Source organism: Poeciliopsis prolifica, unplaced genomic scaffold (assembly GCF_027474105.1).
Source record: "Poeciliopsis prolifica strain line A6 unplaced genomic scaffold, Auburn_PproV2 SCAFFOLD015, whole genome shotgun sequence".
Classification (NCBI taxonomy): domain Eukaryota; kingdom Metazoa; phylum Chordata; class Actinopteri; order Cyprinodontiformes; family Poeciliidae; genus Poeciliopsis; species Poeciliopsis prolifica.
The window spans coordinates 1,634,467-1,658,763 of NW_026562390.1; the positions used below are offsets into that span (position 1 = coordinate 1,634,467).

The 24,297-nt window shown below is 37.4% G+C and overlaps 1 protein-coding gene across 1 annotated transcript; it reads right to left on the reverse strand.

Annotated features, from left to right (window-relative positions):
- Nucleotides 1-6,893: 6,893 nt before the first annotated feature.
- Nucleotides 6,894-20,965, reverse strand: zgc:92275 (cholesterol 7-desaturase nvd). Its single transcript, XM_055040694.1, has 7 exons — nt 20,454-20,965; nt 11,607-11,795; nt 11,181-11,359; nt 10,583-10,708; nt 10,152-10,271; nt 8,628-8,804; nt 6,894-7,723 (listed from the first exon to the last, which is right to left on the reverse strand). The coding sequence occupies exons 1-7, from the start codon at nt 20,821-20,823 to the stop codon at nt 7,562-7,564; spliced, it is 1,323 nt and encodes a 440-aa protein (XP_054896669.1). The 5' UTR covers nt 20,824-20,965; the 3' UTR covers nt 6,894-7,561.
- Between the last annotated feature and the right edge of the window lie 3,332 nt (nt 20,966-24,297).

Genomic DNA, 24,297 nt, shown 5'->3' on the forward strand with positions numbered 1-24,297 from the left:
CCAGGGCGGCTTGTTGGGTAGCAGAGTCAGAACACCAGCCGCAGTTTGATGAATTTCATAAAACCGTAATGGAAACGTTTCTTTTCCCGCATCACACGAGTCACATGATCAACAGCCGGATGTTACCACTGGCCAAACCGACGAAGAAGACGACAGGAAGTAGTCGGAGGATGATGTCTTTCTCTGGACAATATGCGGCTCACTTGTTCATCGGAGTTTATAAAAATAAAAATCTCATTTGAATGTGTTTCTCTTCTGTAAAAACATGTTATTTTAATTTAATTTAGTTATTTCATTCATAGAAGCAATTCCAAAATAATTGTTTTGACATCAGCAGAACATCAAAGATTTGCAGCTAAAGTTGCCCTGAACTGTGAAATGAATTTTCTCATTTTACAAGTTAAAATCTTAAAAGTGAGGTGTGCATTTTTATTCGACACCTTCCACTGCAAACAGACTCATGTAGAGGCTGAAATATTTTTCTCTCTTCCAAAAGAAAAAGCTCAAGCACAGATAAACCGGAAGGAGAGCCCCAGTGAAGATAAATTTGAAAGGTGTGCCAGTTGGATTAAGGTCTGGACTTTGACTAGACCATTCCCAACATATGAAAATGTCCTATAGTGATATGTTGAGGGTTATTCTCCTCAGTGCTATTATTTTTGCAGCCTCCATCTTCAACTCTGACCAACTTCCTCCTCCTTGCAGAAGAGAAACATTCCCGCAGCATGATGGTGCCATCACCGTGTGGGGAGTTAGTTTTATTTTACAAGCTCTAGCAATAAGAGCTGAGAAACATGGAATTAAAATAAAATCCATATCTAATAGTAATGTATGTACTCATTTAAAAACTACACTTTTGATTTAAATAACAGCATTAAAGTGTGATGATAAAAGTATTTATACATTACAGAGACAGAAAGTAAAAGTGAGGTTGTCTTTGTCGTTACTGGACAGTAAAAATAAAACAAAGCAAAAGTAGTTAACCCTAACCCTGAAATTCTTAGAAGCAGAACAAAGAAAGAAACTGTATTTTTAAAGGAGAGAAACTTTTCCTCTGTCGTTTTTAGGAACAGCATCTGAATAAATCATAGAAGGATGAGCCAACATGAGTCCTGCTTTTCCCTCTGGGCTTGTCTGGAAGGATTTATTTTTAAAGAAGGTTTTCCTCGTTAACGCGAATAAACAAACTCCCTGGAGCAGAAAAACATTTACAACATGACTCAGAGAGGGGAAGAAAGGTCTCTGTCATATGACAGCGTATCAGGGTCGTTACAGATAGAAGAAAACAGGAAGTAAAATTCTGCAGCAAAAAAGAAACTGAAATTCAGAGATTCATCTCAGAAATGATCTGGAAAACATTTTTGAGTATGAAAAATCAAAAATTTGCAAGAAAAAAAGAGAAAAATATAAGAAAAACATTGAAAATTCTGAGTTTGATAATTTGAATATTTCACAGAAAAATCTGAAATTGACTAATCTCAGAAATTTCCTAGAAGAAATTAAGGACGTTTCTGAGCTTGAAAAGTCCAAAATTTGCTACAAAAAGATTTAAGATAGAAATTTTGAAATTCCTCAAAGAGCTTTAAAATTTGATAGAAAAAACATTTTAAAAAAATTAAAAACAAGAAAATTCAAAAATGTCGAGAAAAACACCAAAACATTTTGAGACAAAATATTTCTTTAAAAAAACACACAAATGTTTGAGTTTGACAACCCCCGAAAATTCCAGAAAAACAGGAAATGTCTGAGCTGGAAATGCTCAAAATATTGCAAAAATAAAAAAAGTAATCTCAGAAGTTTTCTAGAAAACCTCCCCAGAAATTTCAGAGTTTCAAAAGTTGAAAATTTTTTGCAAAAACATCAGAAATTTGTAGATTAAACTCAGAACTTTTCTAGAACTAAATAAGGACAGTTATAAGCTTGAAAGTTAAAAAAATTGCTACTAGAAACTCAAAATAGACATTTTAGCTTAATATCAGAAACCTCTCAAAAAACAAATTCCAGGTTTTGAACAGTAAAAAAAGTAATTAAAAAAAATGAAAATTTCAGATTAATGTCAGAAAACAAAATTCTGATATGCGTTTGGTGGAAATGTACTAATATTTCAATATATCTATGATGTTTCTGTTATATTCAAACAAAAGCAGAAACATCTTTTAACGTCTCCATCATCACCAAATTCCTACATTGAATAAATAAGTTTTAACGTAAAGCGTCGCTCCTGATGCTGAGCTTGCAGCCTGACTGTCACAGGCGGGTCGGTCCCTGTGGGCTGAAGGCGGCTCGTTATCTTCATCGTCCTCCTCATCCTCCTCCTCACATCAATACAACTGGACCAGAATCCGGCCTGAGACGGAACAACAACTCTCCGGTTCTTTGAGGATGAATCATAAACACGGTGAGACAAAAACCAAGTTCACACACATACACACGCTGCAGGGAGACGCTTTGAGTGATACACACTCCGCCCACACACACACACACACACACACACACACACACACACACACACACACACACACACACACACACACACACACACTCCTCTGCAGAGTAAAAGGAGGACCTCATGTTGCTCTAAAGCAACAATTACCATATCAGCAATTCCTTCTCATAAATTCTGGAGAACAATCTGAGAAGATGGAGGATGAGCGAATGAAACAGCTGATGATGTTTATTATCCAATACTGCTAATAACTTATTGAAAACTGGTGAAGTTGAGAATTTACTTGAGTAACTTTTTGGAAAAAATGTATAATAAAACAATTTATTGTAAATTTTACGATAATGTGTCTCTACTTTTATTTGAGGAAAGCTTTTGTTTTCCCCCGAATAAAGAATAATTTCGTTATAACCAAAACTTGACCAAAGATGAACGTTCACTTTCCCACTGAAACACTCCTCAGTTCCCCCTGCTGGGCATTTCCGGTATTGCACATCCAGTTGCAAAATCAGCAAGTCCAGAAAGAAATTGCTGTTTTCTTAGCGGCTTATTTTACTTAGGCAAAGTGATAAATATGAACTTAAACAAATGCAACCAACCAGAACAATATTTATATGCATGAATTATAAGTTTGTTTCAGAAAAAAACAAACAAAAAAACTCACTCAAGGTAAAGCTTCCACACTACTGCATACATAAGAGGAGTATATTTCCATCAACAAAACTTACATTTTGAGATTAATCTCTTAAATTTTCTAGAAAAAATAAGGCATTTTCTGAGTTTAAAAAGTCTAAAATTTTCTTGAAAAAAAATCACATTTTAAGATTAACCTTAGAAGTTTCGAAAATCCAAAAATTGAAACTTTTCCAAATTTTCAGTTTCAAACGTTGAACATTTTCATTTCCTGAAAGTCAGAAAACTGTCCAATTTGTTTTCTTGAATTAATCTCAAAATCTCTGATTATTTTTCTAGAAAATGTTTGACTTTTCAAACTCAGAAATGTCCATGTTTTTCAAAAATATAATTTTTTTTCTTATTCATTTTCTTCTATTTACAAAGTCCCTAACAAGCTGTTGTATACGACAAAGTAAAGAGTACATATCAGGCTAAATAATATATTTGAAATATACACACTAATTAGGGATTAATGTCTAAATCATTATACATTTTTGAAATGTTAACCAATTTTCCAATATGTGCAAGGTCAAATGATACAAAATTAAAATAATTCCACTAATTTCTTCAAGGTTTTAACATTTTAATAGTATCAAATCTTTAGTCATTGTCCCTCCTCTCTCTAAAAACCCCTTTGTTGGTGAAGATGAAGGCCTGAGTGAATGAAAGATGAATCGACGTGTTGGAAGCATTTGAAGTGGGAGTGAAGTGAAGGACAGAACAGTCAGAACGTGTTGCGCTTCAACGCCTACATGCTTTAGCGCTCAACATGACAGCAGCTTGCTTCTCTGCAAACTGCCTGTCCTCGGCTTCTCCTGGTCTGTGCAGCAAATGAAAGCTAGCATGCTAAAGTGCAATGGTGTGAAGAAAACAACTGATTATGGGGGGGTGAGGCTGTGCAGAGGCTCCTTTTGGACTGGAACTGTTGGGCTCTTAACATGAACCTGTTTTTGCAAAAACTGCAGCAAATCGACGATGAGACCTTGAAAATAACTGAGTTAAAGAGGCATTTTCAGATGGATGCCTGCCTTTCCAATGTGTTTTTCATGTTTCGGTTCTTGCATAAATCATGCATGTGGAACCCGGCTATTGTTCCCTTCTGCTTCGTTTTGTCTCAATGCTGCAGCTGAACATGAAAAATCTTTCCCAGATTCATGTTTTTACTTCTAAAAAGCTAAAAATAAAAGCCCCAAAGGAGCCTGCAGGCTTTATTGACCAAATTTTTGTGTCAGTGGAGAATGCCTGCAAGCTAACTGTGTAGTAGCATTTTTGATAACCAAGGTCAGATGGGAATAAAGTCCAAAAGTTTTACAACCCAGCTCAATTGTAAAAAGGGAAAATTGCATAAAAAACTCTGGTGGATGCACTTCTGCTAATCTGTTTATGTGCTGACAGTGGAGGTAATTCTTTACTTAGCACTTCAGTGTTTTTGCTAGCTTTGGAAAATGATTATAATTAGCGCATTTAGCTTCTACTAGGTTAAATTTGCTGCTATGCTGCTGAATAAAATTCAACATCCATGCTAAAGTTTTGGTTGTACTAACAGCGGTTAACAGTAAAATTTTGCACTTTAGCATTAATATAAAAACTCAAAAAAGGGTAATTTTCTTGAGGAACACACTCAGATTTGAGCTAAAACTATAAAAATAATACATACATTTTGTATTTAAGATTCAAAAAAATCTTGTTCATTAAAAATATGTTTTACCCATAATTAATCAAATGGCATTTACAGCTTCACCAGGTTCAATTCTGTAAAATATAAAAATCTCCTTTGAACACCAATTAATAACTGGTTTTAATTTATTAATCAGTTAAATCAAGATTTACTAGCTGCTAAATGTTCCTGGAACGTTACGGATGTGACTACAGGAAAACAGTTACATCCGCCATCATCAGTGGCTATGCTAGCTAGCCATATCATTCACGACATGCTATGCTAGCTAGCCTTAGCATTCACGACATGCTATGCTAGCTAGCCTTAACATTCACGACATGCTATGCTAGCTAGCCTTATCATTCACAACATGCTATGCTAGCTGGCCCTAGCATTCACGATATGCTATGCTAGCTAGCCTTAGCATTCATGACATGCTATGCTAACTGGCCCTAGCAGAGAGCAAGTGTTAAACTCCGCCTCATGGCTGTTTCTAGTTACCCTGGGAGCGCTGAGAGATGGCAGCTTGACTTTTTCACAGTATGTCTCATACCATCATAGTAACACTTTGAGAAAATGTTTAGGTTTAGCAAATACTTTATTGCCTAAAATTTTTATTTTCTTATTTATAAAATATTTTTTTGTTTGCATTTTTGTAGTACTTTGTAAATGAAAAATTATCAAAATGCTTTTTGATAATCTTTTTCCTCTGATTTTTTTTATAATCCGATTTATCGTAATTACAATAAATATATTAATCAGTTAAGCTAATTGCAACTGTATTCACAATGACTCCTGGTTTTCCACAGTCCTGAACTTCCAGTGGTTCCGGTGGTATTCCTCCTTGTACGTCTCCTTTCTGCAGAAAGAGGTTCGGCTGGTCCGGTCGGCCAGACGGGAAAGTGGTGCGGCGTGTTGTTTGCGCTGAAATCACGCGCACGGTTTGCTGCAGATGGGACCGTCACCAACTCCTGACACTTCCGCTGCAGCCAAACCCAACTGTGGTGGAGCAGATGTCTGATGATTGGCCCCATCTGTTGTTGTGTGTGTCCGCTTCGTGAAGCTCGTCACAAGGCTGCAGATTCAACTCAACATCCACTGACACAAAGAGTGTTTGCTGTTCCTGGCAGGTAATTTTTCATACCAAAAAACAAGCTTTCAAAACTGTGTTTTTCCCCTTTAAATCTCTACGGTGACTTAATTATTAATGTGATGCTTCAGCACAAACATCTCTACCACAAACTAAAACAGAAAAAGCTTTTTTACAGCATGTAAAAATCACAAGCTAATTTGTTTTGGTTGTATTTACCCAGAATGCCTTGCGCCAAAATCCATTTCCTGATTTTGGAGCGGTCTTCAGTCCACTTGATGTTCACATATGCATTCAAACCGCACCAGAGTTCACTTCAACAGGACCAAAACTGAGGTTTGTAGGTGGACCAGAGTTCAGTCTGCAAAATCCATCAGGCTAAAACCGTTTTCCCCACCGATTCTGCTCGATTTAACCCGCTAACATATTCGACTGGAAGCTTCTAGCTAAGAAATGCATGAGCAAGCACATGAGAGACAGCTTTAATCAGCGTATTTAAATAAACATTACAGCCGTGGATCATCTGTCAGCTACTAAAATTAATATTCATGAGCATCAGAGACGATAAGTTCCTCCTGCTTGGCTAACGCTAATGTTGTTTCTGTCACATTTTAAAGTTTCACGTCAACAGATTTTAGACGAGGGAGAAATCCTACAGCCACTTAAATGAAGCTTTTTGTTAATCTTTTGTGGAAAGGAAGTGGAACTGGTCTTCTTCAGAGGTTTTCTTGTTGTTTACTTCAATGGTTATTGGTGCAGCGCCCCCACAGGTGAAGCGGGGAACAGGTGTTTCAAAATTCGCCAGTGAATTTTGGTCTGTTTGTCACTAGAAAGTCTCATTCGTTTGGGGAGGTGTGAATGTCTAATCGAACTCAACACCGAACGGACTAGAGGCCACTCTAAAAGCAGGAAGTGGACTACAGTGCAGGGCATTCTGGGTAAATACAACCGAAACAAATGAGTTGCGAGTGGGAAAAATGGCCAGTAGACTTTCACCAAAGACAAAAGAGACCTTACAACTGCTAAAATCTGATGCTACTCCATTTTTATTTACATTTTGTGAAGAAGGAAACGCTCCCGGTGCAGCGCCCCCACAGGCAAGGAGGGGAACAGCGTTTTCAAAGTGTTTAGATAGTTTTACGCATCACAGCGTATTCTCATCAGTAAAACCAGCTACCCAGACGTCGTCTTTGGTTTCTAGGTAACGGCTCAGTGCCAGTGGAAGTTTTTGAAATAGCCCATTTTCCAAACACCAAAAAACATTAAAATATTGCTAAAAGAAAACAAAAAAAAAAAAAAACCAGCTGGATGTGGTTTTTAAGTGATTGGGTGGTTATTAGAAGCAGAACATACCCAAAAGAAATTGTAAAAACATGTGAAGTGTGAATTTTTGTGAAACATTTACATGTGAACAGAACATTTCTTCAAGTTCAAACCATCCCATAATAAACTTATACAACAAATTTACACTTTTAGACAGTTTTTATGTGCTTGTTGTTATTAAAAATTTCACATTAAGCGGTTAAAGGGAATTTATTTCTCTTCGTGACCTTGGATGGATATCTAGGACTTTAGTCCTTTAGGAAAGCATTAAAAAAAACTGCATAGCCTAATTTTTTCAACCTGAAACAGATAAAAATTACTTCTTCTCTGAGAGGTTTCTTGGAGCCGGACCGAGGGGACCTCCAGAGGCGGGTCAGAAGTCCAAAGTGTCCCGCCGGTACTCCAGCCGCGGGCTGTTCTGGCTGTAGAACTGGCTGAACCAACGGCGGTGCCTCCGAACCGCAGCGTCCTCCTTCACCAGCAGGGGCTTGGAAATGTACATCTTGTTGTTCCAGATCATCACGTCGCGTTCAAACTGCGGACGCCAACAAACAAACAAACAAACATCTGGATCTGGTGACTGAACAGGGACCAGGAGTTTATTCTCATTATTATGTTTGTTATGCTGTCTAGTCGCAGTAAATTATCATGACTCAGCAGGGGGTTTGCTGTGAAATGTCACTCCACAGTGACTTTAGCTGCTGCTGAGATCTGGCATTTCACTTCCCAGCAGCTGCCAACTATTACTATTCAGCGCCACATTGGAGAAAAAATAGATTTCTGGAAGTCTGATCAAACAATTTGATTGTAATTATAATATGCAGCTTTTAAACCAAAATTTAGTTTGATTTTTATGTTAATTTACATGTTTTCTGACGCTGTTTCTTCACCGCCAAGCTAATTATCAGCTTTAATGAGACAATATTTACACTTTTTCAGTGACTGTATGGCGCGAGGAGGAGTGGGTGAAACATGCACCCAGTGATCACTTCAGATTAAAGTCATTTCAAAGGAAATAGCAACATACTGCTATTAAAGAACAACTCCAGTATTTAAAGATAAAATATTTAAAAAGGTATTTTTAGTTTTTATTTAATTTGCTCAATAAATTAAATGAATATTAATTGATTTTACTTCTAACATGAACTTAACACTCATAATATGTAAATAAGCTTAAATAAAATAAAACTAAAGGTTAAAATTATCCTTTCAAATTGAATAAATGTTTATATAGAAAACAATTTCAACATTTAAATATTTGAAGATTTTGGCATGTGATTTTTTTTTTAAAATATGAATAAAATAGAAATAAAACAAAAGGGAGAGCAGACGAAAAGTAAAAATCAAATTCACACCCAATGAAAAGCAATTTCACCATTTATGTCTAAGACTGAATAAAACATGAATTAAAAGAAGTGAATGAATTCATAGCGCTGCACCTGAATGGATTCTCCTTTGAGGATGAATTTGGGCACCACAGCTGGGATGTTCCTCTGGTAGAACATGGTGTGAGTGACGCACTGCAGCAGCGGCTCCACAGGCGTCACGCAGTGCATCATCAAGCCGCGACCCAGGAAGCTGTGGTCGAACCGCAGGAACACCAGGCCCGGGCCCACCTGGAACAGTTACGAACGGCACCGAACCGGGAATAAAACATAAACTGCTGGGTTTACAGCATCGATTGCTGTTATTAGGCCTGTAATTTATGAATGTAGTTATCAAAAATGTAAAGTATATAATATAAATAAGCTAACTATGCAGTTAGCTGTGCTAACCCTAAAGTGCTATACCAACACTTTGTGTAGCAGAAGCTAATGCTAAATCGCTAACTTCAATTCATATTATTACCCTTCAGCACCAATTTAGTTTTAACATGATAATTTACATGTTCTATAAAGTCCTTACATACAATTTTTCCGTTTATATTTTTTCTCAATTGTTTTATCTTCTTTGAATTAAAGTAAAATGGAGGAAACCGAAACTGCTGTGTAAACAGTATTCAGACACTTCAAAATAAAAGAATGAATATTAATAGCTTGAATGATTCTTGGCAGTTTATAACCAACAGTTGATAATGATTTACATGTTCTATAATTTCCTTGGATATTGTTTTATGTCAATATCTTGTCTGTTTATTTTTGTTTCTTCTTTGAAATAAAGCAATATAGAGAAAACAGGAACTACAATGTACACACCCTTACCCCACTTCAAAATAAGAGCATGAAAATGAACGGCTAACTACTTTTAAGTATTTTTTCAGCCATTTCTGACCAAACTTTATTGTACATGTTCTAGATGTTGTTTTTATCTTCGCGTTTGTTAGCTACCGTTTTATTTTTGTTTCTTGTTTGAAATAACGTCAGTAGAGAAACGGAGGAAACAGGAACTGCTGTGAAAACACTCTTCAGCTACTTCAAAACAAGAGCATGAATACAAACTACTAACTACCAGAATGATCCTAACAGTTATTAACTAAAACTTCAACACAGATGTCAAACTTTACTCACCTGCAAGTTTACAAAACAACCAAGTAAATTAGAAATTTAAAACTTTTTGGAAGAAATGTATTCGGGGAAGCTAAGTGCGCTAAATGTTTTCATAGTTAGCTAAATTAGCTTAAAGCTTCAACTTCTGGTTTGTTGGACCTCAAAGTACATTCTATTAACCACTTCTTAGACTTAGACTTGTACTTTATTTATCCCTTGGGAAGACTCCCTCAGGAAATTAAATTTATTTATTTTTATATTTTAGGAAGACTTTCTAGTAAGCTTATTCATATCCATTTTCTTTTGCTTTTAGATTGTATTTTTTAATGTTTTAGCAAACTTATACTCAGATTCTATGAAATAAAGAAACCTTTGAATTTGAGGAAAGTATATTTAAAAAAAATCACTATTATTTTAATGTAATTATTTTAAAAAGTAACTATGTGGTTTCAGCTGTGCGTACTGCATTAACTGTACCTGTCTGGCCACAACGCGCAGATCCAGCAGAGGCAAACGGCATCCAAACAAGGTAAGTGAATGATTGACCCTCATCTGAGAGCAGTGACTGTTGGGTTCAGGCTCCGGATCCCATTCAACCTACGAGGGAAACCGAAAAACAAAACAGACAAAAGTGATTCACGATCAGGGAAATGAGGAATACAAAGGTCAGATCATGACAATATCTGGATTCCTCTGGGTTATCAAGAACGATTCATTATATAAAGACGCAAATCCTCCCTGATAAGCCCGATAAAAGTGTTTCCATGAAACAGAAAAGGCTCCAGAGGACATCTTTGGCTGAATAAACAGGAGCAAAGTGCACAGAGATAACAGCGACTGAATGAAGCAAAGACGAAGCTCTGAACATTTTCAATATTTAAAGCAAGAGAGAAGAAATATTTGATTACCTTCCAGTCGTGTCGCACAAACTCCCAGGTTTTGCTGTTGGTGTAGCGCAGATCCACTCCGCTGGGGAGGCCCGGGGTGTGCAGGTGACTCAGGTGAGCGATGTCCGCTCCATTTTCTGGGATCTCCTGAAGAAACAATTCATTTTAGCAACAACAGCGACACGGTTCTCTGTTTTATAGATTAACTACCCCCTAAATATTCACTGAGAACCAAAAATCAGCAAGTTAAATAATGAAAAAGACATACAAAACTGAAAAATCCCACTCTCTCGTAAGTCTGTAAATGCATCAGCAAGCTGCATCTTCTTTGGTGCAATTTTCATTTTTACATTAGTAGAAAATAAGACAAAGTATATCAAAAGTACCATAGGCCTTAATGTTTCAACTGAAACACTCTGAAAACAAACTTGCCAGAAACGTAATGATCCATAATCAAGAAATAATAATAAAGATTAAAAAAGTAACGAAAATATTGGTTAATTATGACCAGTGAGCTATACTATGAAGTATTGTGAAACCCTAAATTCAAATACAGTAAAGGAAAATTTAGTGGAAGAAAAAAAGGTGAACAATAAAAGTTAGAATTTTTTCCACCTGCCTGAATGTGGCAGTTGATGAAATGCTCGGTTCTGCCTCTGTAGACCCACTGGCCGTCAGCGACCTCCGGCTGCTCCGGGACGCTCCACTGCGGTTCCAACCCGTCACAGTGGAACCAGATCAGAACCTGCTGGTTCACCTCACAGCTGGGCCAGCGGCGCACTTGGGCGAACTGTGGTACTGAGAGAGAAAGACATGTATGCACAGGTAAGAAATATACTGACTTTATGATGCAATACTGAAGGAGCTGAGAAAGGAACTATTTTTGCAGATTTAAGAATGGAAATTGAGGAAGCAAGTAAGGAAGAATGGAAAGGAAGGAAGGTCAGAAAACAGAGTAAAGTCATAAAAATTTATATTTCCCAGCGTATTTGGCAACTGTACCACTGAAACCAAAGACAGGAAGCTGTCTGTGCTGTTTTCATACCTTTATCTGAGTACGGAATCTTCTCACATTTCCCGTCGCTTCCCCGATACTGCCAGCCATGGAATGGGCATTCGATGCAGTTTCCCAACACGCGGCCCCCCACAGCCAGGTTGGCGCCCAGGTGGGGGCAGTACGCGTCCAGCACATAGGCTTTCCCATCGTGGCCCCGAAACACCACCAGCTGCTGACCTGAACCACAAAACATGGAAAAAACAGGCCATGAAACAGCTTTCCACTGGTAGGTGGTACCCGAACCTTCAACAGAACCTACTTGGTACTGTAACATGCTAAAGAAGGCTAACTGTAGCACTGCAACACAGCTAGCTAGTACAGCAAGTTAGAATCAGCGCAGCTGGAACAACTAGTTCGCCTTAGTAATGCTGGTTACAGCATGTCAGCTTGAGCTCTTCTGGCTGGTACAATAAGTTAGCTTCAGCACTGCAACACAGCTAGCTGATACAGCAATTTAGCCATAGCACTTCTGGCTGGTTATGCAAGTTAGCCTTAGCATTGCATCACAGCTAGCTGGTGCAAGAAGTTAACTTTACCACTTCAAGCTGCTACAATAAGCGAGTCTCAGCACTGCAACACAGCTAGCTGCAAATTCAGTAATGCAATGTTAGCGTCAGTGGTTCTAGCCACTCCTTTAGTGCCTCTAGCCACTCCTTTACTGGCTTTAGCCACTAAAGGAGTCACATATGTTGTATTTTTATAAATCTTTTTATTTGTTCTTGTTGATGCTAGAGCGCACTTAGCACCAGTTTTATCCAATTGTACATATTGATCTGGGTTGTTGTGGTCTGAGCTGAACAGGTAACGCTAATACTTACTGAGCTAATGAGGATGGAAAGGGCCAGAGCAATATTCACCAGGGTGTAGTTTGACATTTAACAGGCAGAAATGTCAACAGGGGCGGTCGATGGAGCTGCACACTTGACACATGTTTGATAAATATCCAAGCCACTCAGAATATTATTTTGGGATCTTATGTAATATCCTTTTGCTGCTCAAAATAGCATCATATTTAAATAAAGCCAATGAGATCAGGTGCTAAATACACATCTATCAAATGAAACCAAGCAACTTGTATTGCAGAATTTCTGTGAGCAATCTTACATAATTTCTTTTATATAATCCTTTGAAATAAATGTAACTGAAACAATTTAGTCATTGATTATTATTCTATGGCATGCCATTATGGCATAACATCCTAATGATGGAAGTGAACATCATTAAGGTAAAAGAGATTTGTGAAATGGCAACAGACAAACCAAGAAGTGCAACAAACAAGGCTGGTCAAGGATCTTATGCAAATAATTAATTCGCATAAATATCCACTATGGGTGCCACAAATAAAATACAGTTGCATGTAGGAACTATTTGTTATCAGCTATAATTGTTTGTATGCCTTTAAACCTCAACCAAACTACCTGCTAGCAGCAATTAGCACCAAAACCAGATGGCTAGTCCCACTGGTTTTCCAACTAGCAACAAGCTAGCAATGTGCTAACTTTGGCTGTGATGTCATTGACAAATCTGAGTTTTACATTATTGATCATCACATAAGTAGGAGTGTGCAAAAATATCGCTTTTTTCGAAATAAAACGTTCCAAAATTGACTTAAAAAATAAAATAAATCACTGCTGGCCTCCATCTTGTAGCTGTGTGAAACGCCGGCCTCCATTTTGTCACCACGCAGTGTTGATTGTTGTGTACAAAACCAAAACTTATTAGTTTTTGAGGGGGCGAATGTTCCTTGTGATGCCATTTTCATTATATTAGTTGCAAACTGTCTCAAAATGACAAGACTTGTTTATCGCAATAATTTCTGGGGCAATTTATCAACCAGTAAAGTTTGTTAAAGGCGCTTTCCATACCTGCAGTTCATCCATTTTCAGGCCATTTCTCAACATTTTGTGACAACATCTTAAGATTAATGCACTTTTTAATTACTTTTTCTTCAGCTGTCACAGTAATCAAACCTGTAGGCTGAGCTGAAGATAATGATGAATTAGTCTCTTAAATTAATCGCACGATAAATTAAAATGACTCAATTTTCGTCTTTCTTTTTCTGACACCAAAAACTGGATGATAAAGTCTTCAGCCTTTTGGTTTCAACTGCCACCTTTTTTAGTTGTTTACAGAAACTTTATAATTCATTTTATTTGTTGTTTTGTTTCTTCATTTTGGATTTTTAAGATATCTCCCAGTGCCGGTGTCTGTAAACGACAATATTATCGTTTATTGCTATAACTGCTGGGACAATTTATTGTTCAGTAAAATCTGTTATTGTGACAGGTCCGTTTTGGCCCAGTTGTGATTGATAACTCACTGAATAAATATGCTAAAAACTGTCACAATGATACGTTTTGCTGGACGATAAATTCTCCCAGCAACTATCACGATAAACGATAATATCGTTGCTTTGAGAGCCTTTTTCAAGTAAGAAAACATTCGCAAAGATGAATAAATTTTAAATTATGATGAGCATTTAACACTGGAACTGGAAAACATTTTAAATATCCAAAATAAACAAACAAAATGAATTATGAAGTCTCTTTAGACCAGTTTTGGTAGAAAGAGAAAACCGATGCAAATGAGTGAGCTCATTTTAATTTATCATGTGATTAATTGATTTATTGTTTATTGTGACAGGCCTAATTTTCCTTCTTTCTTCCTCTGAGTTCAGCTGGATCAGAGCGATCTGAGCCGGCTCTTTCATCGCCCCGGCAGGATATCGTGGACGAATAACAAGAATAATCCAAACGTGCCGTGACACAGCACTGCGACGCTGCCAGAGCCTGTCGTACTGCAGAACTCGATTCCCGACTCAATCTGTTATGACAGCATCAAGCAAAATGTGCTCTGTAGGCAGAATCTGATACAAGACGGCTGCAGGAAGCAGACGAGAGGGAGACAGAAACGATTCCCAGCCGGTGTCAGCAAAATATGGGAAACTGAAGCCACAGAGGCTTCAGGGAAAAACAGCCAAATTGTGTTTTTATGAGGAAATCTGCTGCAGGATGAACACAGCTGGTAAAAAATGAGGTTTTCCTACATCACTACTTAGGAAAAGTTAGATTTCATGGGTGTCCAAAGTGTGGTCTGGGGGCCATTTGTGGCCATTGGACTGGTTTTGTGCGGCCCCAAATTGCAATTCAAAAACAATCCAAATTTCACCCACTGATGTACATGGAGGCTTTTAATTTGAAGTGTTGAAGTGTTTATGTTCTTTTACACAAGCTTTATCAAAAGGTAAAAATATATCCAGTTTATTTAGAGATTTTCACTAAAAAGGCAACTTTAATGCACCAAATCAGCTTTGATTTAATTAATTAACCTTAGCTCCATTTAAGAAACGTTTTGAAAGAAAGTGACTCAAATCTTGTTCTTATTACTTCAAATAAATTTATTCAATCAAAAAAAAAACAAACAAAAAAACTAGATGCTTTTCTAAAACTTTCAAATCTTGAAAACTTTCAACTCAGAAAATGTCAAATGTAAAAAATGTTAAAAACTTAAAATGTTAATCAGGAATTTTTGACATTTCTTAAATAAATATTCTGGATGATTTTTTACGTTTTTATTTTCCTGATTTTAGTTGGGTTTTGTTCTTCGACGTTTGATTGCACAATTTTGGCACACATCATGTTTAAATGACAGGAAAATTGTTTTGAAGTGGAAATTCAATCAGGAGAGACTCAGACGAGAATTAAAGCGATTAGAAAAGTTAATTAAGTCTTTGGCGCTTGGGCCCCGGCTAAGGACATCGAGCTGACGCGATAAGCTCGGATGAGCATTCCCGATGCTGATAGGAATGTCATCCCCCGGGACCCAACCTGGTGGTGGAGGTTAGTGAATGAAGTATGCCTGGGAGCCTGGACAGTGGAGGTGGAGAAGGGGTGGAGGTGGGTTGAGCGCAGCAGCGAAACGGAAGACACCTTGGATGGACGTCCTTATGAACTGGGGCGTGGTCGGTGATGGCTGCGACATGGCTTGGTCCAGCGATGATAGGTCGTCGGTGATTAGCGGGATGCACCTACTGAAAGCTGCGGGTGGGGCTAAAGAGTCTTCCAGATTGAATTTACGCCTAGGCTTCATTTCAGTGAAAATGTGTTTAAGGCCAACCATGTTGACCCCTGAGATTCAGGACTTCAATGGACAATTAAAAATTTCTCTCATTGCACCTCAGAACGTCAAACACTTTTTTGACTTGAATTTCTTTATTTTTTCCTAATAAATAAAACCGATACAAACATTTTAATTGATATTCAATATTAATATTGCTGTTATGGCCAATAACCAATATTTATCAGTATTATATAAATATTTTACTACTGTTTCGACATCCAATCAGAAACAGATAAAAATAAATATCAGTTGTTTGTATCAGACCGACACCAATATGTTAAAAATGACTCATATCAGCCGATACTGATGTTGGTGCCGATATATTGTGATTCCCTCATGTTGGTGTTTATGATTCTGCACATCACTACTTATCAACAACTATATTCAAATGACATAAAAGCTGTTTTTTTAATTAGAAATGCAGTGAAAATGTCTTTTGAGATCCAACATCTTAAATTCAGGTTTTCAGCGGAAAATTACAAAATGTGTCCATATCTCCTCCTTCCAACTTTTCTTTGCCTTTTTCATATGGCTTGGATGGCTTTCTTTTCCCTTAGTGAAAACAAATATTTTTTAATTTACACAAGTTGTCTTTGTGTGATGATAAAAAATAAACATAAAAACAAACAAAAAAATAACACAGATAAATAAATCAAACTCTTTAAAAAAAATGTTATATTCTCAATGGCTGTAATCATCCCTGTTGCTTGCACATCAATTGTTCTACCCCAGGTTTTCCTTCCACTCAACTTTCTGAAAACAGCAATATATCTAAAAACATTTCTTCGCATTTTTATTGATATTCTGCTGATTATCCCATCAAACAGATGGACAGTGAAAGGAAAATCTGGTGGTAAAAGCGGCTCTCCCTGTTGTGCTCCAGGCTCAGAAACTCTTTCATATTCGGCTTGTTTCGGTGATGTAATCCACGCGAAGCAACAGCAAACATGAAAGCCTCACATCCTCTTTGAAACCCATTTTTAAATGATCAAACACCCCCAACCAGCCTGCAAACTGCAGAGAGACGAGAACAGGATGCGAAGCCTCAGTAAATCAGAAGGAAACATTTTCATTCTGCTCACCAAGCAGAAAAAACTTCATCATAATTATACAGATACAAATAAATGTAAATGAATGTCTTTGTGGGAAAATGTTGCAATTACAGCTGCAGAAATACAGGAACTCAGCCATACACTGCAAAAACACAAAATGTTACCGACTAATTCAGTTTAGTTTTGACTGCAAATATCTTACGAAATAAGACAAAACTAACTTTTAAGTAAATAATTTAATAAGAATGAAAGAGTACCGGAGTAAATTCAACACAAACGTATGACAGACGTTTCAACAAATTTTTTCGCAACAGAAAACCTTTAAAGGAAATGAGTTAAGGAGGCAAATTACTGATTAATTACTTAATATAACTTTAACATATCTCATCAATAAACTAGCAATTGCTCTATAAGTAGCCAGTTCAGTTTTTGTTTCAGAAAACATCATTAAATTTCAATGTTATTATGCGTCACCTGCATTAAATACCCACTGAATACTGATAAACACTGATAAACTTTAAGAATAAAATTAACCAAACAGAAACTTGTTAAGTTGCTGAAAAAAAAAGAAAGATAAAACTTAATGAGCTTGTCGAGCGTTTACAGTGGCATATTAGATGAGATCTGTAGGGAAAAAAGGAGATTTAAAAGAAAAAAATCTGAATTTTTCTACAAAAACAAGGAAATTTGGGAGCTCCAAATGTTGAAAAAGGTTGAAAATTTGTAAGAAAAGAATTCTGAAATTTTGACATTTCTAATATTTACTAGAATAACCATGAAAATGTCTGAGTTTCAAAAGTTTAATTTGATTGCCTTTTGAAATTCCAAAATTTCAGGATTTATCTTAAAATTTCTGTTTTTTTCTCACAAATTTTCAACTTTTATAGCTCACAAAAGTTCATGTTTTTTTCCAGAAAATTTCTGAGATCTCAAAATTTTTTCTTGAAAATATTTTAAAATTTGAAATCCAGAAAATTCCAAATTCTTTCTTGAAAATCTCTGAATTCTTTCAACTTTTCAAACCCAGAAATGTCCTCATTTTTCTAGGAAATTTCTGATATTAATCTCAAAATTTCTGAGCTTTTTGGCAGACATTAACTCTCTAAATTTAACATCTGCAGTGGCTGTAATACGGCGTCATAGATTTCGCACATTTTCTGGATTAAACACATTTATTTTCAGCAATAAATAAAAAATTTGAGTCACTTTCTTTCAAAATGTTTCCAAAATTTAGCCAAATGTAATAAATTAAATAAAGCTGATTTGGGTCGCCTTCTCAGTGAAACTCTCTAAATAAACACGATTTAAAGCGTGGCTATAAAAACAAACACCTTTTGTTGTATTTAATATCTTCCATTGTAAGAAAATTACAAATTAATCGCATCCACTGGCTTTAACAAGTTAAATTTGTATCGCTTTTGAATTGCAGTGGGACCACACAAAATCAGCCCACGTGCCACTAATGGCCCCCGGGCCACACTTTAAACACCCCTGGAACTGATTTTAATCTAATAAACCAATAATTTTTGTGATGTTTGATGATTTTTTGTCTTGTTCTGCCCCATAAAGTGACATTAATATCTTATTAAGGAACTGAAAATGTGCTAAACTCTGTAGTCTGGTTAATAAGCAGCTAGCTAAGCCAAGAGGAAGTTTGTCGTTTTATTTAATGAACTCGTTGCCCTCCAGCCACACCTCTTCATTTCAAAGGCAACCACAAGTCGAAGACGAGGTCAGAGGGTTTATCAGAAACTTTGTTTCTCCAGAAAGTGTTTCCAGGGATCCCAAAACAAAACCCAAACATCTCTGAGTGACAGCAGTCTGGTATCGTGGCTCCAGCTCAAACAGAACAAGGAAAGCAAATAAAAAGCAAATAAAAAGCAAACACAACGGGCTTGTGGAGCATTTTGATGTGGAATAAAGCAAAAGATAAAAAGCATAAAAGTTGCTGGTTTAAACTGATATTTTATTTCACTTTCAGGCTGTTTTGGTGCGTTTTGTTCCCATTAACTGTTTACAGATTCACAACAAATCCAAAAGGAAACCCTGAGTGTTGCAATGCTGGTTCTGCTGAACCGGTACGAATTCGTACCGGTTCAGCAGAACCCGACAACTCGTGGTTTCAGAGCCACCAACACGGCAACTGACAACAGGCTGCGGTGTTGATGTTGGAGCGCTGACAGGTTTACAGCAGCAACAAGGAAGACTACTGACAAGACAAGCACGAAGGAGAGAGAAAGTGGCTGCATGCAACAATATTACAGAAAGTTGAGTGGAAGGAAAACTGAAAATACTGAACACACTTTCAAGTAGAAAGATCATCCTTTGTGGGTTACTGGTGTCGTTTTATTTAATGAACTCGTTGCCCTCCAGCCACACCTCTTCATTTCAAAGGCAACCACAAGTCGAAGACGAGGTCAGAGGGTTTATCAGAAGAGGAGAGAGAAAGTGGCTGCATGCAACAATATTACAGAAAGTTGAGTGGAAGGAAAACTGAAAATACTGAACACACTTTCAAGTAGAAAGATCATCCTTTGTGGGTTACTGGTGTTACGTGATAATCTGTCTTCCTGAACTAGTTTTAAAAAACTAAAAGATAAATAATTACATGTATTTTATATGAAACCAGTAATCTAATTCTTGTTTAAATTCAAGCTGGAAGACTCTTTAGCCCCACCCGCAGCTTTCAGTAGGTGCATCCCGCTAATCACCGACGACCAATCATCACGGACCAATGTTTAATGTTTAATCCAGGCGTTTTGCCATGGAAACTGCATCCCGAAAATAAAAATATATAAATGGATAATTTGTTTTTTTTTTGGCATCAAAACAGCAATGAAAACTTGTTTATCGCATCAAACCAGTCACATGATCGACAACAGGATGTTACTACTGGTAGAAACTAAGAAGAAGACAGGAAGTAGTTGGAGGACGTTTCCATTTTAATTGTGTTTCTTAAAATGTTCAATCTCAACAAAGTTTTGCTCACTTTTGTAATGAGAACGCAGCTACACCAAGTATTTTTAATGGGGTAATAGCTTTTAAAAAAACAAAAATAAACATAATCCTACCCTTGACCAGGAAACCTCTTTTGTCTAGGCAGTCTTTTCCCCACACATATCACTTAAATTTAGTTACATTTAATCAATGGCATTTACTCCAGTAATATTTGTAAAATGTACTTTCAGGAGTATTTTTACTTCACTGCACTTTGAGTAATTTATTATGAAGTATTTCTACTTTTACTTTAGACAAATTTCTGGATTTTTTTTCCCACTGAATGAAAAAACATGTTTTAAGCAAAAATTCCCCAGATACACATCTGAAGTTTCTGTTAAAAGTTTCATAAGTTTTTATATTGAAAGAAACTGATTTACAAAAAGTATTTTTTGCTACGTGTATACATTTTTTTTTTGTCATTTTGGTCCTTAAAACGCAAAAAAATCGATTATTCGATTATGTAAATATTAAATGACTGATAATCTGATTACTTTTTTACTCTTACTGCAGTAATTTCTTTCACTTTTACTTGAGGAAAATCTTTGTGTTCGCCACAGATTTGTGAAAATGACGTCACACTTCAACACAAAATCAAACATCAGAAGAAGAATCGGTGTTTCCAGAAAAACGCAGTGGAGTTTCAGCGTCAAAAGTTGCGTCATACCTAGGATATAGGCGCTTCTGACCTCTCCCCGGCCCAGCATGTGGGAGTCCAGAACCCGGTACCAGCCGTTCGGGTAAACCGGCGGCAGCTCCCCGACTTTCCTCCGGCGGCGCGCCTCGTTCGCGGCCCGCGCCTTGCTGCGCCCGTCCTCGGCGATGTATCCCACCTCCTCCGGGGTCCGCAGCAGCTCCAAGGGCCGGAAGAGCAGGCGCTGCAGCCGAACCAGAACCAGGACGGCGACTCCGGCCGCCGCGCACAGGAGGAGCCGCTCCGCAAAGCCCCAGTCCTCCAGGTGGAGATCACCTGGGGGGAGCAGGAGGAGGACGGATCCGAGTCCCAGTCCCACAGCCAGAGCCGCGAACACAGGCATGTTGTCCCTCGGGGGCCTCGGTTGGGCTTCAAGAAGCGACAGACCCAAGTTCTGACTTATTTAAAGGCGTCTGCGCGTTAACGTCACATGTGAAAAGTTTTGGGGAGGATAGTTTTCCCAAAGGCTGGGGCTGCGACTCAGCTGCAGGGATGAACCTGATTACAAAAAAAAGTAAATGATGGATGAGAGTTGGCCAGAAGGTGTCACCATACTTTAGACATCAAGGTTTACAGCGTCCATACAGTGTGAAATATTTGTTTTTTATTATTTCGGTCATTTTTATCCGACATTGCATTAGGGCCCTTGTAAATAGGAGTAAAGGAATACATTTCTGCCAAATAGCACAAATTTTGAGATTCATTTTAGAAATTTACTAGAAAAAATGCTGGAATTTCTTAGGATGAAAAAAACACCCAGAAATTTTGAGATAAATCTCAAATTTTCTGAGTTCAAAAGTAAAAGAAAATTGACTTTTGTACATTTTTTTAGTATAAAAAGTTTGAAAATGTTGACTTTTCCAAGTCAAGAAATGTCATTGATTTTATTTCTATAGTTTTTTATTCATCTAAAATTTTCTAAAAAAATTTGTCACAACTTTTCAACTTTTCAAACTCTGAAATTTTTAAGATTTCTCTAAAAATGTCTGAGTTTAACCTAAAAATTTCAGATTTATTTCTCAAATTTCTTCATTTTATTTTGAAAAGTCTAATTCTTCTAATTTTGCCCTGTCAAAATCTGAGGTTAATTTAAAATTTTCTGCTTTTTTCTTACAAATTTTCAACTTTTCAAACAGGGAAATTTCAGGTTTTCTCTAGAAAATGTTTGAGATTAATTTCACATTTTTTCTCACACATTTTTTCAAGTTTCTCAAAACACTTGCTCAAGGCTAGAAATCTATTTACTCCTGTTTATAGCTGTGAATTTGCAGTTTGTGTGGAAGGTGTTGTAATTTTGCCTTTGGGTGTTTGGCAAAATGTGGCAGAGTGGCAACGACACACCCAAGTTTTCAGGCAGCATCAAAGGTGATGTAACCCTTTCAGCATTAAAATGGTTTATTTTGGAAACCGTTGAGTATTTAAATGTGCTTTTCTAATGAAGATGTTACATCATAACTGAAGTGCCAAACAAACTTGACCTTTGCTGACCTGAGGTCAAAAAAGGTCAGCCTCTCCCATCCATTCAAAGCTATCACTTCAACACCAGTTAGCAGCTCAGATCTGAAAGATGTGGCTTCTACATAAACTTTGAAATGCAGATTATCCAGATTTTCAGGGTAATTAATCATCAGCGGCTGGCCTACCCTGTTAGACTGAAACAAATGCCCTGCAGGGTGCTGTGACAGTTCACAAGGAACCTTCTGGAGCTTCCTCCCCTGTTATAGGGGAACGTTGAAGACATCTTTATCAAGCACGGCATTGATATTGTCAGGGAAGTGTCACATTAAGCCACTATTCAAAGTGTATTTCAATCCACTTTATAGCAGCACCTGTTTGAACAGAAGCTGTGCTATTATTCATGTTCATTACCTTCATCTGTTACTGCCAACTTAAGCTAAATTGCCCCTGGAGGATAATAAAGATACCTGGACTTTGACTCTTCAGAAGCCATTACACTAAAAGGCTTAATGTTTAATGTTTAAGTTGTCGTAAAACACCAGCTCATCAATAAAAGACGAGAGAGTGCATTTAAAGTGACAGCTGATTACATTTTTACTTCAAAAATGTTTTCTTTAGGAAGCTGATTGTTTGCTGAATGAACAAAAGCTTTCATCTGCAACAGAACAATATTCACGGGGGTATTTCTTGTTTTGCATGTGTCTTATTTTATCAATTAAGGATGGTTCATTCCAACCAATAAAGAAATTATGTATTAATCTAAGGAACTGATCAAACAAGAAACTAGCTACCCAATGAAACAAAAGATTAGCAAACTGAACAACCAATACAGCAATTATTCAGTCTTCCAATCATGATCTAAGAAACCTGTTCACCAACCAAGTGGCCAGATAATCAACCAATTAAATTTTTAACGCACCAAACACAGAGCTGCCAACCAATCAACCAACCAACAGATTAATCAGCCAACTGAACAACCAGCAATCTAACCAAGACACCAAATAATTAGCCAGCCAACCAATAAACCAATTATTCAATCTACCAAGTAGGACCCAAAAGACCTGCTAACCAACCAAGAAGTTAAACTATTCTTCAGTCGACCAAACAGCCAACAAACTAACCAAACAATTTATTAATCAACCAACAACCAGGCCAGTTATTAATCCTTCCAGCCATGATTCAACACACCTATTAAGAAATTACCAAAACAACTAACCGGCCAATTACATATTCAATCTACCAAACACAGACCTGCTAACCAGTCAATCAACCAAACAGCAAATCAATCAGCCCTCTGAACAACCAACAAACTGACCAAGACACCAACTAACCAGCGAACCAAAATACAAATTAATTATTAAATCTACCATGCAGGTTCCAACAGATTTGCTAACCAACCAATCAAACGATCAACCAATTAATCAGGTAACTAAATGACTAACCAACCAACCAGTTATTCAACCTAAAGAATCATTATCCGACTGATTTATTATTAATCAATGACACCTCAGCAAATAATCAATAAATACCCCAACTAAAACAACCAACCAACATTTGTTCAACCTACTTGTCATGATCCAACACACCTGCTAAACAATGAACCAGTCAACTCACCAAACTATTCCTCATCCAAACATCTGTCCAGCCAACAAAATAACAAATGAATCAGCAAATTAAAACAACCAACCAACACACCAAATGTTCAGCCCACCAATCATAATCCTACACCCCCACCAACCAACCAACCAACCAACCACCAACCAACCAACCAACCAACCAACCAACCAACCCTGCTAAACCCCAAACTACCAATTCCTCACCCAAACATCCAATTAACCAAATAAATAATTATTCATATTGACAACACAAAACTGTAAAAATGTTGGATTAAGACTGGTGTCAAAACTGGAATAAAATAATTTTTGATAAGCTCCATGTTTTGAAACATCTGGTCCTTTTCTGCTCTCTCATTCTCCAGGAGTCTTTGTGCTTCTTTGATTCCCTCTTCATAATCCTTCTGTGTTTGGGCCTCCAGCCTCACCAGAGCAACTTCAGCTTCGTACTTGGAGCTCAGCTCCTCGTACGAAGTCTGAAGTGCCTCCATTTCTTCCTGGAGGCCCTTACTCTTCTCTCTCTCTCGCTCCAGCTCGGCCTCCAGTGGGCCAGTCGCTGGTGGTCTTCGTACCTTCCAGCTCTCTCCATCTCCTGGAGGGAGCTCAGCCTTCCGATCTCCTCGTGGGAGGCATTGGGCTGCACAGGAGGGAACCCGCCTTGGTGGTTCTGCTGGGCTCCCCTTCTCCCGTGGGGTCCAATCAGTTCAAAGTTGAATCTTGGTGAACGATGAGACATTTTTTCTCCT

Coding starts and splice junctions, on each gene's coding strand:
- zgc:92275 (XM_055040694.1), bottom strand. CDS start 20,823: ATGCCTGTGTTCGCGGCTCTGGCTGTGGGACTGGGACTCGGATCCGTC. Junction 10,709..11,180: donor TCATCAACTGCCACATTCAG/GCAGGTGGAAAA, acceptor TTGTTTCTTCAG/GAGATCCCAGAAAATGGAGC. Junction 7,724..8,627: donor TCAAAGGAGAATCCATTCAG/GTGCAGCGCTAT, acceptor TGGCGTCCGCAG/TTTGAACGCGACGTGATGAT.